Below are 19,436 nucleotides of genomic sequence, written 5' to 3'. Positions count from 1 at the left end.
CTTACATTACAGAGTTCTATCGGATCTAGATCTGCTTTCTTCTTTGTTTTTCCTTGTTCTCAGCATTTTGAGAGTTGATGTTCTTGTGTCAACAGCTTGCTAAAATCCTTGGATGAGTGTGGCTTTGTGTATGAATTCTGTTTCTTATGAAAAAATCAAACGATCGAACACTAGGTTACTTATAAATATTGCAAGAAACAAAATTGATGTTAGAATTGTGCTCTCTTTTCGTCCTATTTGAAGAATTTTGCTATAATTTTCGTCCTATTTCGAAGAGTCATTGTGTTATTTTCATTTTATTTTGAAGAATGATGCTATTAGTTTATCAGATTTTCTCCTTGATCATTTCTTTAGGGGCCGAGCTGTGTTCTGGGATATCAAGAACAGACTTCCTCGCTCTACCACTACGATTCAATGGGAGAACAGCTTTGTGAGTGTGTACTCAAAGGACAATCCCAACCTACTCTTCAATATGAGTGGATTTGAATGCCGTATTTTGCCAAAGGTAAGGTTGGATCTCATTACGAAACTAAAAATAATTGCAGATTGTGCAGTTTTTAGACTGCGGCATCCTTTCTCTTTCTTTCTTTAATTCTTCCTGTGTTAAAATCCTTCCTGATCTCAGTTCCAGATTCGAGATCGTTCTAGTCGCGGGTTTTCAGACCCGCGAATCCTTTCTAAAATCTTAGAAACCTGTCTTCTTTAATAGCAAATATTATTTGCTGGTTTTCCCTGTGGAAAATTCACGAATTTTCCCGTGATCTCAGTTGCAAATTAGAGATCGATCTTGTGGTAGTCCTTAGACTGGCAATTACTTGGAAAAGTCTATTGAAATCTTTTCCTGAATTAGGAGTCTCTGACTCGATATTTTCCTTGTGGAAAATCCTGGAAAGAATCCTTTTTACCCTGACAACGACAGACTGTTGTCTTCCCGATATTATTCTACAGACTGTGTCTGTGAAAAATCTTTTCTATCCTCTCATAATAGTCGACATACTGACTATAATTTAAAAGCGTTTCGGACGATTGAGAGCGATTCCCATACCTTTAAGGGCAGTCACAGATTGGCCTTAATAACCGGCGCGCAGTCACCAGATTAGCGCGGAAATCCTGTTTAGCAGTTTCAGAATTGCTAAAATCCTTTCGCAGCTGCAGGCTCGCGATTCAGAAATCCTACACCTAAACCTTATCCTCTAAGCTTTAATTACCACGTAATTGAAATTGATATACTGTATTTAGCTAGCAGGTCCAGCTTGCTGAGAGCTAGAGCGCAATTCTCAGATTGCGGATTATCGAGCAGACATTTATTTGCTGTAGAGAATAATAATCTTATTATTGATTCTCTGTTCCCTATACCCTATACCGTATACCTCATACCCTGCACCCTATTCTCTATAGCTTACACCCTATACCGTGCCCTATTTAACTACATCTTAAATACTACTAATAACTCCATAGTTCCGTCATACCTTTACCCCATAGCTCTCACCTTAAACCCCATAGAAAAACCACATCCCGGGCTTGCAGGTACAGCTTGCTCGCCGTCAATTCGCAGTTGGTTCAGATTGCGTACTACCTTTATAAATAGAATTATTGGTAGGGATCTGATAGTCAGATCCGTCTCCTTGTATAGGGTTATCTTAATCTCCCTTAACACCCACCCTGTATTCCAAAGGCCGAGGGCCGAATCGGCCAGCAACGGCACGGGTAAACACTCTTCCCCTGAAAGTAAAAATCTCGCGAAAGAAAGCAGAGGGTAAAGAATCAGGATAGAGGGAGAAGTGTAGGTCCGGTAACTCCAGTAGGTACGGCTACTGACCCCGACCCATATCCGACTGTAGCTAGTCCGCGTTGTAGCAATACTTCGCAAATTATTAGGAAACCTAGAGGGTGGAATAGGTCATCCTAATAAAGGCTTACACACAATCACCTACACTGTTGCACACTAGTTAGTGATTACTGAAAATGGGGTTGGAAGTAGTTAGTTGCTTGGGTTGAAGCTTTTACTTAATTGACCTAAATGACAATATGCTGGTATTATGATGCATAATGTTTTGATAATTTTAGAATTAATGATATATGATACTGTATCCACTGGACTTTCTGAAAACAACAGTAACTCGACATACTGAAGTTGCTTACCCGGGCTAATTCTTTATCAACTGAGATCTTGATGAAGTCAATTTCACCCACCATTTCATATCATCATTGAGAAAAGAAAATGAAGTAATAAAATAGATCTCTCATGGGAAAGGTCACGTCGTGCCATGTTTGACAAAAGCCAGTCGTCCATGTAGCTATTTAACTTCAAGCTAAGAAGTGCTAGAGTATTTCCATTTAAAAAAGTACATTTTCCAAGCGCCAGTTCAAGAAGTTCCACAAAGTCCCTAAGAGAAAGCGCAGTTCAACGCTAAAACTGTTCAAATTCTGGCTTCACTTCTCAACATGGTGACAAACGTATTGGAGAAAGTGCACTAAATTGGCTTCTAATAAAATATTATTCGGTTTATGGAGAATTTGATTAAATTGAATTTATAAAAATGTTTTTGTCACAGATTCAGCGCAGAAGAAGCAAGAGACCTGATCCAACGCTACCTGACGGAGCATCCAGATCCGAACAATGAGAACATTGTCGGCTACAACAACAAGAAGTGTTGGCCAAGGGACGCCCGCATGCGACTCATGAAGCATGATGTCAACTTGTAAGATATTTTTCAATATTCACATTTCATTTGAGAGTATAAGAAAATCAACTGTGCAAGGTTTTTTCCATTCCTTCATATATTTTTATTCAAACTTACATTACAGAGTTCTATCGGATCTAGATCTGCTTTCTTCTTTGTTTTTCCTTGTTCTCAGCATTTTGAGAGTTGATGTTCTTGTGTCAACAGCTTGCTAAAATCCTTGGATGAGTGTGGCTTTGTGTATGAATTCTGTTTCTTATGAAAAAATCAAACGATCGAACACTAGGTTACTTATAAATATTTCAAGAAACAAAATTGATGTTAGAATTGTGCTCTCTTTTCGTCCTATTTGAAGAATTTTGCTATAATTTTCGTCCTATTTCGAAGAGTCATTGTGTTATTTTCATTTTATTTTGAAGAATGATGCTATTAGTTTATCAGATTTTCTCCTTGATCATTTCTTTAGGGGCCGAGCTGTGTTCTGGGATATCAAGAACAGACTTCCTCGCTCTACCACTACGATTCAATGGGAGAACAGCTTTGTGAGTGTGTACTCAAAGGACAATCCCAACCTACTCTTCAATATGAGTGGATTTGAATGCCGTATTTTGCCAAAGGTAAGGTTGGATCTCATCGCGAAACTAAAAATAATTGCAGACTGTGCAGTTTTTAAAATGAGTCACGGATGCACTTAGTAGAATTCATGTACAGAACTTACAATTTCAAGTAATTGAACTAGCTCAACTAATCATCACTTAGCTAATCCAAGTAATCTCTACAGTATATAGAGTTACTACATTTACTCAAATAGTTTATAGGCCTAGTTATATTATAGCAATGTTAATAGTTGAGTAGTCAAAATTCGATTCAGTTTAGTTAACAAACGTAATCAAATATAGATGAATAATTTCTTGATTTGAATTTGAATGTTACTGACATGGATGAAACATAAAAAATATGGTCTCATAGTGACTAGGCCTACCATCTACTTTATTATTCTACAATTTCGCCAAGCATTACTACTAAACGTCAACATTACTGTCCAAAATTTGTCTCGTCATTAAATAAAAAAGTCATTCATTCTATTTATCTGTTTTTTGTTAAATTTTCAATTTCTCAATATTATTCAATTATTAGCATTTGATTAAATTAATAAAAGGTACTAGTTTACATGAATAAAAAATACTAGTTTCTGCCCAATCCATGTTGGATCAATAACTATCCACTGTAAGAACTATTTTTAAAGAGCTATTTTTTCGGACATGTTATTATTAATCAATTTTGGGCTATGCCTGTTGTTCTTTCCCGATCATATTGTTATGATTTGTAATTCTATCATCAAATAGATAAATTATTGACAAATTTAATAATTCAAAGATTTTGTCGTATTCTAGTGTCGTACAACGCACGAGGAGTTCACACACAGAGACGGAGTGTGGAATCTGCAAAACGAGGTGACCAAGGAGCGAACAGCGCAGTGCTTCCTGCGAGTTGACGATGAGTCACTGCAGCGATTCCACAACAGAGTCAGGCAAATCCTCATGGCCAGTGGTTCAACCACATTCACCAAGGTAATTTCCTACCATTCATTTTTGTTTGCGTGTAGGCTAGTCTACCATTATTCTAATAAACAGAAACTCTAATTTGTTGGCAAATCGTATTGCCTTCTACAGATATTATTCATTGCTGTTCTTCTGCAACCAAATAATTTCTTGAGGGAATAAGTTACTTTCAGCCATTAATTAGTCCAGAAGTGTATTATTTGTATATTGAAAAACTTCTTTCTTTCCAAAACCAATATGACTGTTTAGTCCAGGCAATGAATGCTCAAAAAGGGTATAGGAGGAAAAGCTTGGAAGACAATTTTTGACCCCGCAGCTTTGTTCAGTGTAGTAAGGAGGCAAACATGTCAAAAGTCCCCACCCCTACCCACTGTGCTAAAGGGGTGGGGTTGGTTCAAAGATACCACTTTTTGGTTTCTCGCATATAACTCGAAAACTATGTATCTTACGGACATAGCTGTTATATACAAAATTGAAGCTTACATAATTTCTTACAATAGTTATCGAACAACTTTTCCTATATCTTCTGTTTTCGAGATATCCAATCTTAAATGTGTGACATTTAAAAAAACACGTTTGCCTCCAATTTTTTGCTACTTTTGCTCTTATAACTTTTTCAACATCGATGGAAAGAATTCATGCTGATTATAAGCTTATAGAGCAATGAATTATCTTATCTAGAGATGATATAGATTAATACTGTACTATATCATACTGAAAAAATAGCTCTTGTTTTCAAACCAGTCAGTAATAATTTCATAATGCTTTGATTAAATGACTTTTTGATTGCATGCTGTTCTCATAGTTTAGAACAATATGAAATCATTGAAAAATCTTGACATTTTGGTAAACCTGTGAAGTGTTTTTATCAAACAAATCTCGCTTTGTGTAATAAAGCACTACAATCAGTTTATTATCTTATTAATCTAATTATTATTTTTACTTGATTACAGATTGTAAACAAATGGAACACAGCTCTGATTGGTTTGATGACATACTTCCGCGAGGCAGTTGTCAACACCCAAGAACTGTTGGACCTACTCGTCAAATGTGAAAACAAAATCCAGACCAGAATCAAGATCGGTTTGAACTCGAAAATGCCTTCCAGATTCCCTCCAGTTGTGTTCTACACGCCCAAAGAACTCGGAGGACTTGGAATGTTGTCAATGGGCCACGTTCTCATTCCTCAGGTAAATATGTCTAATCTTAACATTATTGTTGTATTTGCTTTGGTTTGTGTATCATTACTTCATAGATCTTTAGAGTCTTTTAGCATTCAGTTTTTGAAAATATATGTTACATTTACCAACTTATACATTCTTCAAAGCTTTACACAAGTAGAATGTTTACTTTTACAATGATGATGTTAGGCTTCATTGTGGCAGTTTTGTACAATTGTTTTTCAATTCTTTGATTTTTTTTATATTTCATTTTATACAATTCTTATTTACAATTTTATCAGTATGGTCTCAATCTTTGTGATAACACTTATCATTCATTTTGTATGAACATAATACAATAGTACTTTTTCATGTGTAACATGGACTTTGTTGATTTTATTGCACTTGCGAGTATGCTTCGCCAGCTTTTGTGTGTTTTTCACTTGCTCACCAATAATTTGAATACAATTATTAGATCATATAATTCAATTAGAACAATAAAACATTGATATCAACGAAATGATAGATGCATTTTCAAATTCTTTTGACAGCAAAGAGCAAGATTCTCGTTCATGTAGTTGCTAAAAATTCATTTTAATCTGGAATTGCACATCATGATGACAATTCCTGTTTTCTCCAATAATTGATTTTATTTGGTAATAATTTTCCAGTCGGATTTGAGATGGTCGAAGCAGACTGACGTGGGCATCACCCACTTCCGGTCGGGTATGAGCCACGACGAGGACCAGCTGATTCCGAACTTGTACCGCTACATCCAGCCGTGGGAGTCGGAGTTCATCGACTCGCAGCGCGTGTGGGCAGAGTACGCGCTCAAGCGGCAGGAGGCCAACGCCCAAAACAGGTCATTGCAATGCAACAAATTATTATAATGTCATCTTGCTAGAATGTGGCTTAATCCTGGATTAAATTTGACAACACCGATTTTAATCAGTTAAGAATTGAAATGTTTTAACAGTGTATACTGTAAACAAAGAATGTAAAATTTACATTGTAAATTTATTTAGTTCATTTACTTATAAGCATTTAATGCTGATAAATAAATTAACTTACTTTGTAGACCTGTAGTGTACTTGCTACGACAACGGTTAACCTAATCTCTAAAAAGGAACAATTTTTCATACTTATGTACTAATACTTTTGATACTTTGATATTTATTTATTCATTTACATTGAAAATATACACACATCATAATATAAATGATAAAAAAGCATACGACTGCATCCACAGAAGATCAATGTTAAAAATTTTGAGACACTTAGGACTCCATCCAAAACTTATAAAAATGATAGAGCTAACACTGACGAATACAACGTCCAAGATCAAATTCAGAGGGGAACTGTCCAGATCTTTTGTAGTAGAAACAGGTTTGAGGCAAGGAGATGGCCTGTCGCCACTGTTGTTCAATTGTGCCCTGGAATATATAATAAGAGAATGGTATAAGATTAATCCAAAAAATATCAAAGTTGGAACTTCTAGAGATAATATAAATTTGAACTGCTTGGGATTTGCTGATGACCTTGCACTGCTTGCTAACAATATTCAAGAAACAAAGAAACAAATAAATACACTACAGACTATTTCTCAGAAGATTGGCCTTAAAATATCTTTTGAAAAAACAGAACTCATGCTAACTGATCCACCTCTTGCAAAGAAAATCCGTATAGGAGATCAAGAAATAAAGATTGTAGACAGTTTCAAATATCTAGGTGAAATCATAACCTACAATCTCAATGAGAATCGAACGTGGGACAGTAGACTGAATAAGTTGAGAAGAGCACAGTATGCCACAAAGTACACTTACAACAAGAAATCACTATCAATAGCCACAAATTGAAGCATTACAAGACAGTCACTCAACCGGTAATAACTTACGCAAGTGAAACCATCTTTAAAACTACCAATACCATCGCAATAGACAAATTACTAAAAATCGAAAGAAGAATCATCAGAACCTGTATTAACAAGAACTATCAAGTAGATGGACACTGGAGATTAGCTTCCAACGAAACTGTTTACAAAGAAATTGAACCTGTCACAAGTACAATAAAAAAAAAGCGAATATCTTTCTTCGGTCACCTGATTAGAGCTTCGGAGGACAGACTAAGCAGAAGAATTATTGAAAAGTTGTGGAAAAGTAAAACAAATATAAAATGGATTGACGAACTCAAGGAGGATATGAGAGAGTTGAATATAACATTCGAAGATTTGAAGAACAAGTCGGACAACATCAGAATCCTGAAGGACAAACAGACCAGACTGCAGATCAAAGTCAGACACAGAATGGGAAGAGTGATTTCGGACGAGGAAAGGAAATTAATTTCTGAACGAATGAAGAAATATTGGGCTGAGAGAGGACGGAGTAAAGGTGGAAGATACTGACTACAGTGGTCCAATGAAGGCCATAAAATTATAATAATAATAATAATAATAATAATAATAATAATAATAATAAATGATTGGGGAAGGGCCAATGATGGTAATATCCTTACATTAATTTAATCTTATTGTGTTGAAAATTTATTAAGAATTCATTGCAATATTGTAGAAGACTTTGGATTTCTATTGAAATGAGGAAAAAATACGTGACTGGTGTTTCTATTCCAGTACATTTTCTAGTTATTGTTAGTGTAGAAAAGCAATTAGGATAAGTTATTAAAACTGTATATTTTTGTTAACTAATTAATTTATTGTAATTCATGATTTTGGTATATTTTGTTACATTTGAACTTTTTCCATAGTATAACCTCTCCTGTAGAGGTTGTGGCAACTATACGATAGTATGGTTCACTATGTTTTCCAATACTTCTCCAATCAATGCTCATTCTCCCACCTTTTGTTTTCAGACGACTGACATTGGAAGATCTGGAAGACAGCTGGGATCGTGGAATACCAAGAATCAACACACTCTTCCAAAAGGACAGGCACACTCTTGCTTATGACAAGGGATGGCGCATACGTACCGAGTTCAAACAGTATCAGGTAATTGCATTTTTCATTCAACTTGATTCAGATGGTACATTCTCTAATCCTCTAATGCAATCAAATAAATTGGTGATTGCTTGATAGGCAATGATGATTCGCGCAGGGGTCCTGAAATCAGTCAAGAATGTGGGCTGACTGCCCCAGCAGATGGGGTAGCTGTCCGAGATGGCTTCCCACTGACTGGGGTTGGAGAATGCGCTAACTGAGCTTATTTAGTCAAACACCAATTATTTGGTCTATTAACTTGACCTATTATTATATTGATTAATTAACTTGATCTATTCCATCTATTAAAAGGATTTGTCTATTGATTTAACAACATTTTAAGTGACTTTCGAGTAGAACATTCCCTGATTTTTTCTACATTGAAGTTGACAAATTGTATCCCTAGGATTGCATACTTACTTAAGTAAGTAACTAGAACTAGTTGAACTACTGGTTAGACACCAGATGGTAGTATCTATGAATAATCCACATTCGTAATATTTGGCAATGATGATTCGCGCAGGGGTCCTGAAATCGGTCAAGAATGTGGGCTGACTGCTCCAGCAGATGGGGTAGCTGTCCGAGATGGCTTCCCACTGACTGAGGTTGGAGAATGCGCTCACTGAGCTTAATCAGTCATACACTAATTAGTTGCTAACTAGATCTTTTTTTTCGTTTTATGTATACGAATAATTAATCATCTATTGATTTTAAATTAGTTTCGAGTCGATCTTTTCCTGATGCTTCCCACATTGGAGTTGACAAATCCTATCCAGTAACTATGAAGTTACTGAAACTGGTGGGACAACTGATGGTAGTATCTAGGATGTTTCAGTTTCATAGTTTAAACTATTTGGCAATGATGATTCGCGCAGGGGTCCTGAAATCAGCTAAAGATGTGAGCTGACTGCTCTAGCAGATGAAAATTGTTGTCCGAGACGATATTTTTACTGACTAGAGTTGGAGTATGCGCTAACTGAGCTTGAGCACCTATCAACTGTTGGACATAGTTGAAACAGTATTATATCAAATGAACTATTTCATTGTAATTTAACCATCCAATCTACAATAATTATAATAGTAAATAAACGAAAAAGAGTGCTCTTAATTCCATTTTTTTCAAATTCAATTATTTGATTGTACTAATTGTAAATATTTTAATATAAAAAATTACTCATCCTCATTTTCCAAGATTCTTTTGTTTTTGCTGAGATTTTTGCCACATAAACTCAAAGCTTGTGCTTTGAGAGATGAGGATTATGAAAGTTGAAATCCTTTCACTCCAATAAATTATTAGAGTACTGAAAATAAAATACAATAATCCCATTTGAAATATTACTGTTTAAAATAAAGTAAATTCCCCATAACAAGCAACTTTCGCTGTTTTTTTTTTTAAGTTTTTGAGTTGGTAACTTTTTCTGCAGATGATTGCTCCGGTCATCGGCACAGTGTAATAAATGTTCTAAAATGATTGTTATTGATTAATCCATCTTTTGTTTTTGATAGGTTCTGAAGCAGAATCCTTTCTGGTGGACCCATCAGAGGCACGACGGTAAACTGTGGAATCTGAACAACTACCGAACAGACATGATCCAAGCTCTGGGAGGTGTTGAGGGTATTTTGGAACACACCCTGTTCAAGGGAACCTACTTCCCAACCTGGGAGGGTCTGTTCTGGGAGAAAGCGTCCGGCTTCGAAGAGTCCATGAAGTACAAGAAGCTGACTAACGCACAGCGATCTGGTTTGAACCAGATTCCCAACCGTCGATTCACGCTGTGGTGGTCCCCTACTATAAACCGTGCCAACGTCTACGTTGGTTTCCAGGTCAGTTAACTTATTGCATCTAATCATATTTATGATTTGAACATTTGACTGTATTAAACTCTAATAATTTTAAGTTGAAAATTTTCAAGATTAAAAATATGGTTCTATACTACATTTTTATGGTTCTACATTAACAGCGAAGAATTGGAAGAAAAATATTGAAAATCTATTGAAATTGAGAATAGATTTCAAAAACTATTTTCAGTTGAGAATATAATTTGAAAAATGCAATGTTGTACAATTTTAGTTGAATTTTCTAAAGCACTTTGTGTTCTAAATTTTTGTACAGCTTTTGTTGCTTTTAAGTAATGCACAGCATCATTCAGCTAACAATCTTAAATCATGCTATTTTTGATAGCTCCTTGAATAATTAATATTTATTTGTAGAGAAAATCTATGCTTGTTCTGGTTTATCTAGAATTTATTGTGCTTCCTACTTGTCTTTTATTGTGTAGCATCTTATTTTTAGAACACTTCTGATTATTTTATTCTCTCGATAATAATTTTCAATTTCCAACCCTTTTATTTTCTAGTTGACTTTTTATATTTAAGTTGGGTTTGTTGTTTGATTTCAGGTACAACTCGATTTGACCGGAATTTTCATGCACGGCAAAATCCCGACCCTGAAAATCTCACTGATCCAAATCTTCAGAGCTCACTTGTGGCAGAAAGTGCACGAGTCAATAGTGATGGATCTGTGTCAGGTGTTCGATCAAGAACTGGATGCACTCGAGATCGAGACCGTGCAGAAGGAAACCATCCATCCGAGGAAATCGTACAAGATGAACTCGTCGTGTGCCGATGTGCTGCTATTCGCTGCCTACAAGTGGAACGTGTCCAGGCCCTCGCTGTTGGCCGACTCCAAAGACACCATGGACAACACCACCACCCAGAAATACTGGATCGACGTGCAGCTGCGTTGGGGAGACTACGACTCTCATGACATCGAACGTTACGCTCGAGCCAAGTTCCTCGATTACACAACAGACAACATGTCCATCTATCCATCTCCAACTGGAGTTCTCATCGCCATTGATCTAGCCTACAACTTGCACAGTGCTTACGGAAACTGGTTCCCGGGTTGCAAACCGTTGATACAACAGGCTATGGCAAAGATCATGAAAGCAAATCCCGCGCTGTACGTGTTGCGTGAGAGAATACGTAAGGCTCTACAGCTGTACTCGTCAGAACCCACTGAGCCGTACCTGTCGTCCCAGAACTACGGTGAGCTCTTCTCCAATCAAATCATCTGGTTTGTGGATGACACCAATGTGTACCGTGTCACTATTCACAAAACGTTCGAGGGCAACCTGACGACAAAGCCCATTAACGGGGCGATCTTCATTTTCAATCCAAGGACAGGTCAGCTGTTCTTGAAGATCATTCACACGTCGGTGTGGGCGGGACAGAAGCGTCTCGGACAGCTGGCCAAATGGAAGACGGCCGAAGAAGTTGCCGCTCTCATCCGATCGCTGCCCGTTGAGGAACAGCCCAAACAGATCATTGTGACAAGAAAAGGTATGTTGGATCCTCTCGAGGTGCATCTCCTCGACTTCCCCAACATCGTCATCAAAGGATCCGAACTCCAACTGCCTTTCCAGGCATGTTTGAAGGTAGAGCGATTCGGTGACCTCATTCTCAAAGCTATTGAGCCTCAGATGGTTCTCTTCAATCTGTATGACGACTGGTTGAAAACGATTTCATCGTACACCGCATTCTCCAGGTTGATTCTAATCTTGAGAGCACTGCACGTGAACACCGAACGTACCAAAGTGATTCTGAAGCCTGACAAAACTACAATCACGGAGCCGCATCACATCTGGCCGACGCTCACCGATGAAGAATGGATCAAGGTTGAAGTGCAGTTGAAGGACCTCATCTTGGCCGACTACGGCAAGAAGAACAACGTAAACGTGGCGTCTCTCACTCAGTCCGAGATCAGGGACATCATTCTGGGAATGGAGATCAGTGCTCCGTCAGCTCAACGCCAACAGATTGCTGAAATTGAGAAACAGACCAAGGAACAATCCCAGCTGACTGCCACAACTACACGTACTGTCAACAAGCATGGAGACGAGATTATCACTTCGACAACGTCCAACTACGAAACTCAAACATTCAGTTCGAAAACAGAATGGCGCGTGAGAGCTATATCAGCCACCAACCTGCATCTCCGTACCAACCACATCTACCTCTCGTCGGATGACATCAAGGAGACGGGATACACGTACATCTTGCCCAAGAACGTGTTGAAGAAGTTTGTGACGATTTCGGATTTGAGAGCGCAGATCTGTGGGTTCCTTTACGGCATCAGTCCGCCGGACAACCCGCAGGTTCGCGAGATCCGGTGCATCGTGATGCCCCCGCAGTGGGGCACCCATCAGACGGTGCACCTGCCTGGGCAGTTGCCGCAGCACCCCTACCTCAAAGAGATGGAGCCGCTCGGATGGATTCACACGCAGCCCAACGAACTGCCTCAACTATCGCCTCAGGTAACACTCACACTTTTATCATTTGTATTTATAGGAAAAACTTTACCAATGTAATTAGTTGTGATGTTCATTAGGAAGGAAGGAATTTTTAATAGATAATACTTTTTGTATTTTTCTAAATACAAAATTACAATAAATCGATTGATACATAATATCTTTCAAATATATAGATTGGCACGGCCAGTAAAGCGAACTTGTACGTTTGGTACCCCAGATTACAGTCCTGCTTCTACAGGAACTAATTGTGTCCTGGGCTATTGAAATACATTTTCACTTGAGATTGATTACAGTACGGTACTATAAGAAATGAATAATCATAATATTACTGTATCATAAACAGTTTTGTATTCTTAGGATAGTTTGAAAATGGAATTAGATATTAAGTTTATTCAAAGGAGAAGGAAAAATAACTTGAAAAGGCACTTCAAGAATATTCCCATGCTAAGTTCTACCTATCGAAATCAACTATTTTTTACCAGGGATGCAAAGTATTCCATTATCGCTAATAAATTTGTAAACTAATTGGCTTAGCTACAATCCCTGATCTTCATGAAACTTATTATCGAAAATATCATGAAACCCAAAACGTATTGCAGCATCACACAGCTTATCAGAGGAAAATCCACGTTTCCAGTCACTAGAATTGAATATTTTATTTGGACCAATCAAGCTTCTTGTCCAATCATCTTCCAATCGAATTTAGAACATTTCAGTTGATAGAATAAGCTTAACTCTTAAAATAAAAAACATTGTTCTGGTTGTTTTGTCTAAGAAAACTATTGTTAACAGGATATCACGACCCATGCGAAAATAATGGCTGAAAACCCTTCGTGGGACGGAGAGAAGACGGTTGTGATAACATGCAGCTTCACACCGGGCTCGTGTTCGCTGACTGTGTACAAGCTGACGCCGAGTGGCTACGAGTGGGGTCGCCAGAACACCGACAAGGGAAACAACCCCAAGGGCTACCTGCCCAGTCACTACGAGAAGCTGCAGATGATCCTTTCCGACAGGTTCCTCGGCTTCTTCATGGTTCCGGCCCAGGGATCGTGGAACTACAACTTCATGGGTCAGTCATTAGTAATTAGCCTCTCCCATAGATCTGGTAAAGTGCATGTGTGATGAACTCGACAGCAATGTGGGTTTCTAGATACAATTTTATGACTCAAACCTATTCAGGGTATTGTAGGCTTAGATGTATCGATCGGATACAACTTGTGTCTTGATACATATTATCAAGATCAGAAAAATATTTATATAGGTAAGACAATTTTCCAGTTATAACACAAGAATTAATGGAATTCCTTATTTTATACGGTCCTAAAATATTCATATGCTCTACCTAATTGTATTAAGGGCGATAATATATCAAATTACTCTTGAGAAAACATCTATTTCATGATAGAACACACCACTCTGAAGCAATAAACCAAGCCAGTAATTGAATTTCTTTTGAGTTTTCGATAGTAATGAGACCAAATAGTCAGTGCGAATATACATGAACCACCTCTCCTCTTGCAGTAAACAGTAAACTATAACTTTAAGAATGTTGTTCAAATGGATTAGGCAGCGTCTTTTAATACTAATAAAAGAGCCGTCAAATATGTGCAAGATACGGAAAGTATCGATTTACAAAGCATTTATGCAATCATACGTTCTTGAAGTAAATATAATACATAACGTCCACCATAGATTTTCATACTGGCTAATCAATTAGGAGAGAATCCAGGGTAGAATTTGTTGTATGGATATTAGAGATGCGAATTTGAAACTCCAGTTTTAACTTACCTTCAAGTAACAATGTCGTCATTTTTCTATTTAGGCTAGTAGAGAAGAATTTAGAAACTTCTTGAGTTGATATATTTTTGGTTTAAAAACGGTATGTTCAATAAGTTGATGTTTGTTTGACAGGTGTTCGTCACGACCCGAACATGAAATACGAGCTGCAACTGGCCAACCCGAAAGAGTTCTACCACGAGGTGCACCGACCGGCACATTTCCTCAACTTCTCCTCACTGGAAGATGGCGACGGAGTGGGAGCTGACCGCGAAGACATGTATGCTTAACTTGCAACACTGAGTTGGCATAGTTGACATCAGTGAAGTTAGAATTATTTTATTTTTTACTGTCTGAGAATATTTTCAAATCACATCCGAAGTAACAATACCAGAGTTGATATTTTATTGTCTGAGAGTATTTTGTAATCACTTACCAACTAAGGCCCATATGCACCATCTAAGTTTATAAGCCCTGAATGTAAGACGTTATAATAAATGCGACCATATCTTCAAGTAAACCTAAATTAGCGATTAACGTAGATGGTGTATATGTCCCTAAAATAACTTATTCTATATTTTAGATTTGACATTATGTTCGTGTTATCTGAAGTATTCTCTGGATATCCTTACAATATAGCTTGTTTTTTCTTTAAATTATTTTTGAATAAGTACACAGATTATCCCACATGTAAATATGTAGTGGCGCCAGCCTTTTCCGATTTGTTAATTTGTGATATTAATGTAATAAAATGATTACAAATTATATCAACAACATGGATGATTATTTACCGAACAATATTCATATTTAGTTGGTGATATTGATACACTTTTTTCATGTATTTAAACATGACATGCAGTCGTCAATTATGTGTGCAGTCAAATACATTGCAGCTCGGAATGGATCAAGAAACCATCACCTTTGATATTAATAATTTCGATACTTGTTTCTAATTCTGTGAGATTTAATTATTCAATATATATTTTGACGTGACAACGTCTTATAAATTGGTTTGCCGGGAGACACTTCAAGAAACTGCGTTACGTTCCCACGTTATGCGCTCACAATGAGAGCGAGTGAGAGCGTTCGTTTCGGTTCACGGTCGTCTGGAAAGAGCACGAATAGGAGCAGTGGCGAGCAATGCCGCACCAACCCGAAGGCATTCACCTGGAGAGAGAGTGAAACGGAGCAGTCAACCTGCGCAGGCGCCGCAAGCAATTTCCTGCGACTGCGCCACTAATTCAAAATGTCAAGTCAATGGTTGTCTCTCTCGCTCTTAGGTGGGCGCGGGCTAACCATGCCCGAGTGGAAGGGACGCGTGCCTCTCACTCACTCTCATTGTGAGTTATTATTTCATCCTTCTTCCTACTATACGAATGAATATTCACATTAAAATTATTTTACCACTCAAAGACGTAAAACTTTCGCCCGTATACCGACTTTACAGGCAACCATGCAATTTTTTTTAAGATTTTGTTTGTTTTTTGAAGTGTTAATTGTTATTTTAATAAGTGAAAGTAGTTTGACCTACATTTTTCTTTGGACTGTAGTATAAATTTGAGAAGTGACAATTTTGGGCATAAGCTTATTGTGCCTTTTCACATAAATGTAATAATTATTGTTCATGACTGACTGACTGAATTTCGTTGTGGATTTTCCTGTGGACTAACTATTATTAGAATCAGTTCTTGAATGGACTCACGTCTGGAAGCCAAGAGGAGATTTTTTAAAGAACATTATGAAGATTATTCTGAAGAATTTCATAATATTTATTTAGTCCATGGAATAGTAGTTTGATAGTAGGGAACAAATAGTTCAAAATTCAGAAATTATCAACATTGAGTGGGAAAAAAGGGTCTCTTCTGGAACTTTCTGGAAACATTGGACAATATGAATAAAAACTGAGCATGACATGGAGCATAAGGTTTTGCTCATGAGCATTAGGTAGAAGCATAAGCATTTGCTCATTTTCATATGAATAAGCTTCTGAACTCTGGAGCAAATGCTCACGTATTTTAAAGATTTTTCATCAGCTGATTCGTCTTACTTTGTTTTTACTTCTCACGTAAGCGCTAAATACAAGTGTAAGCACCGCTTGTGTTTGATCGTCTGGCTCTGTTCTCTATCTATGAATATTGAGTTTTGGATTAATTGAGTGCTCAATTTTGAAATAATAGCATAAAAATGTCATCTCTATAATAATCTTTAGCATAATCTTATAATCTCAATTGCCTTTTTATACTCATCTACACTCTCATCTTCTTAAATGACTATTTCCTATTCTGTGATGGCTATCTTTATATCCAACAGGTATCTATTATTTTTTTAGGAATAATGGTGATATATCACATGGTTCAATCTAAAAAGAGTTTTATAGTTCTCAACTATTGGTTGTGATCGTATCTGGTATAGTTTCCTCTTCCTCACAGGAATTAGTTGAGCAATTTTACTATGAGCATAAAGTGCAAAGCTGCTCTAGACTAGACTCACCTTTTATAAAGCATTTGCTTCGAAAGTTGAGCAAATGCTCTACTTTATTCATACAACTTTGAGCATAATAAGCTTTTACTTTTGAGCAAGTGCTCAAACTATTTTTTAGATGAGCATGAGCAAAAGGTTTTTCTCACGTTTATTCATAGAAAATGGAGCATATGCTCAATATTTAGAAGTATAAGAAAATGCTCAACTTTATTCATATGGCCAATTGTATTTGTATGCAATAATCTTTTCAAGTTGATAATATGTGTGTTCATTTACTGCTTGGGTCTATAAAAATGAACCCTGGAGCTGGAAGGAAATATAGGTTTTAAAAAATAAGAAAGACACAAGAATTCGACTGCATTGCTTGACCCACGTCGCCTACCGATGAGGAGTGCGACGGGGATATGAAGAGCCTGATTCAGGCTCTTCAGAATAAAAGAGAATCAGTTCATTTGCTGAGGAAGCACAGCTGTCCAGAACTGCAGAAGCTATGACTGTCTGGCAGGGAGGAAGCGTGGGTTGTTTGGTACTGCAAACATGGAGGTCTGGCAGGGAAAAAGCACGGCTGTTCGGAGCTGCAGAAGCATGCCTACCTGGCAGGGAGGAAGTGTGTCTGTCCTGAAGTATGGCTGAGCAGAGTATTGTTTGATTTAGAGGTTTGAGACATTGGTGGGGAGGCGATGGAGCCCACAAGGTTGAGGATCAAATGCTTACTTACTTACTCCTCGGCTCTACAACCCATTGAGGGTCTTGGCCTCCCGCAGTATGCCTCTCCATTCGTCCCGATTTTGAGCTTTCCTTCTCCATCCTCTGATGTTCCTGTCCGTTTCCGAGGCTATATTAGTGGGTTTCGTAACGTAGGTTTTTTTTCCGGGGTAGGGTTGTTGGCCCTACGCCCAACCCCCAACCTGGAGGACCAGTCCAGTTTTTGTTTCACGGTGGCTATTTAATTTCACCACTACCCCCCGGCGCTGCTGGCTGCAGGGCCGGTGAGCTTTCCCCAATTCCAATGGGGACGCGCCCGATGGAGGTAACTGGCAATTCCCCACACGGGCGTTGAGGATCAAATGCTGCTATATCTAATTATTAAAGTCTGATTTTTTTGCAAGAATTGAATTTGGCAATTTAAAAAAAAGTTTGCTCAAAATTAGAAAGAGCAAGGGAAGTCCCTTACTACATTGTGAAGAGGATAATTGTGTACAATCAAATCAAATTTTTTTCCTTTCAATATACAGTTCACAAACATAAATATAAATTACATTTTTATGGAAAAATTAGCGTCCGCAAAGAAAGAATCGGAGCATGGGTGCGATTAAGAAAACTGAATGAAGAACCAAACCAAAGGTTGCACACATTAATCGTCTACCACCTTATAAAGGAATAATCTGGATATTGGAGACCAACATCCCTAAGGGGGGGATAGTGATGTAAGCCACTACCTCCCTGAACATGTTTACGGAGATAGTGTGTAGGCTAGCCCTACATGGACACTAATAATGTGAACATGGTTGTTAAGGTGACTGTTTTGGCAACAAACTGTTTATAAAAAGATTACAAGTTCAAGTATTATGATGAATGCTCCAAATTGATGTAGTATTTTATTTTTGTCTTGTTCATAAATAATGTAAACTTTTAATGAATAAAGTGTTTATTACAAAAGCACATTCACAACAATATGATAATTATAATAATACTATTATTATACTGATAATATATTCTGATGATGATAATATGCCAATGCAAAATAATCTCTATCCTGAACAGTAGACCTACATGAAATAAGAAGCAATTCAGATATAGATGAATAACCAATTGCATTATGTACTATCAGTTTCAATTAGTATCAAAAAATAGTGGACTAGAGAGAGAAATGGATATAGAAACAGTGAAAATTACTGGTGAAAGAGAGAAAGAATACTAGACTAGAGAAAGAAATAAGGATAATTATTATTAAATACTGTAAATGAGAATACTCTGGAGAAAGAAAGAAAGAATATTAGACTAGAGAGAGAAAGAATACTGGAGAAATAAAGAAAGAAAACTCGAGAAAGAAAGAAGAATACTCTGGAGGAAGAGAGAAAGAATACTAGAGAAAGAAAACACACTAGAGTAGAGAAAGAAAGAAGAATATTTTGGAGAAAAAAAGAAGAATACTCTGGAGAAAGAAAGAAAGAATACTAGTCCTAACTCCGACTAATAAAGATTTTTTCATTTTCAAATTATCTTTCTTCAACAACCAATAAATGAACATTCATACACTCTCAACTAATCAATCATTTTTAAGAATTGAAAGTTTTCTCGATGTGGGCCAAACCGCCAGTACAAGAGTGTGGCCGATTTCATAAGCATCACAAATATGACCTCCAACAGTAAAAGTTTGTAAATGTTTATAATTAGTATGAAGTTGATTGTAATATGGCCATTTCCATCCGGGTCTGGAACGCTATCCATCACAAACGATATCAAAC

The 19,436-nt window shown here is 37.2% G+C and overlaps 1 protein-coding gene across 2 annotated transcripts in view; it reads left to right on the top strand.

Moving 5' to 3' along the window:
• The window catches only part of LOC111054731 (pre-mRNA-processing-splicing factor 8), a 45,377-nt gene extending 30,116 nt beyond the window's left edge, over positions 1-15,261 (top strand). Inside the window, exons 21-30 of one of the 2 annotated variants that reach the window (XM_039436273.1) lie at positions 2,556-2,702; positions 3,151-3,301; positions 4,079-4,255; positions 5,200-5,436; positions 6,078-6,268; positions 8,272-8,407; positions 9,902-10,219; positions 10,795-12,711; positions 13,501-13,780; positions 14,623-15,261. In XM_039436273.1, coding sequence (XP_039292207.1) covers positions 2,556-2,702; positions 3,151-3,301; positions 4,079-4,255; positions 5,200-5,436; positions 6,078-6,268; positions 8,272-8,407; positions 9,902-10,219; positions 10,795-12,711; positions 13,501-13,780; positions 14,623-14,777 — 3,709 coding nt within the window. In that variant the 3' untranslated portion in view covers positions 14,778-15,261. Of the gene's footprint in view, positions 1-354; positions 506-2,555; positions 2,703-3,150; positions 3,302-4,078; positions 4,256-5,199; positions 5,437-6,077; positions 6,269-8,271; positions 8,408-9,901; positions 10,220-10,794; positions 12,712-13,500; positions 13,781-14,622 lie in introns of both variants that reach the window. The other variant, XM_022341827.2, reaches the window with a different exon arrangement.
• The last annotated feature ends 4,175 nt before the right edge of the window (positions 15,262-19,436 follow it).

This window comes from Nilaparvata lugens, chromosome 10 (genome assembly GCF_014356525.2).
Source record: "Nilaparvata lugens isolate BPH chromosome 10, ASM1435652v1, whole genome shotgun sequence".
Taxonomy (NCBI): Eukaryota; Metazoa; Arthropoda; class Insecta; order Hemiptera; family Delphacidae; genus Nilaparvata; species Nilaparvata lugens.
Note: the sequence above shows the minus strand (reverse complement) of the source record. Positions and strands in the feature narration are given on the sequence as shown.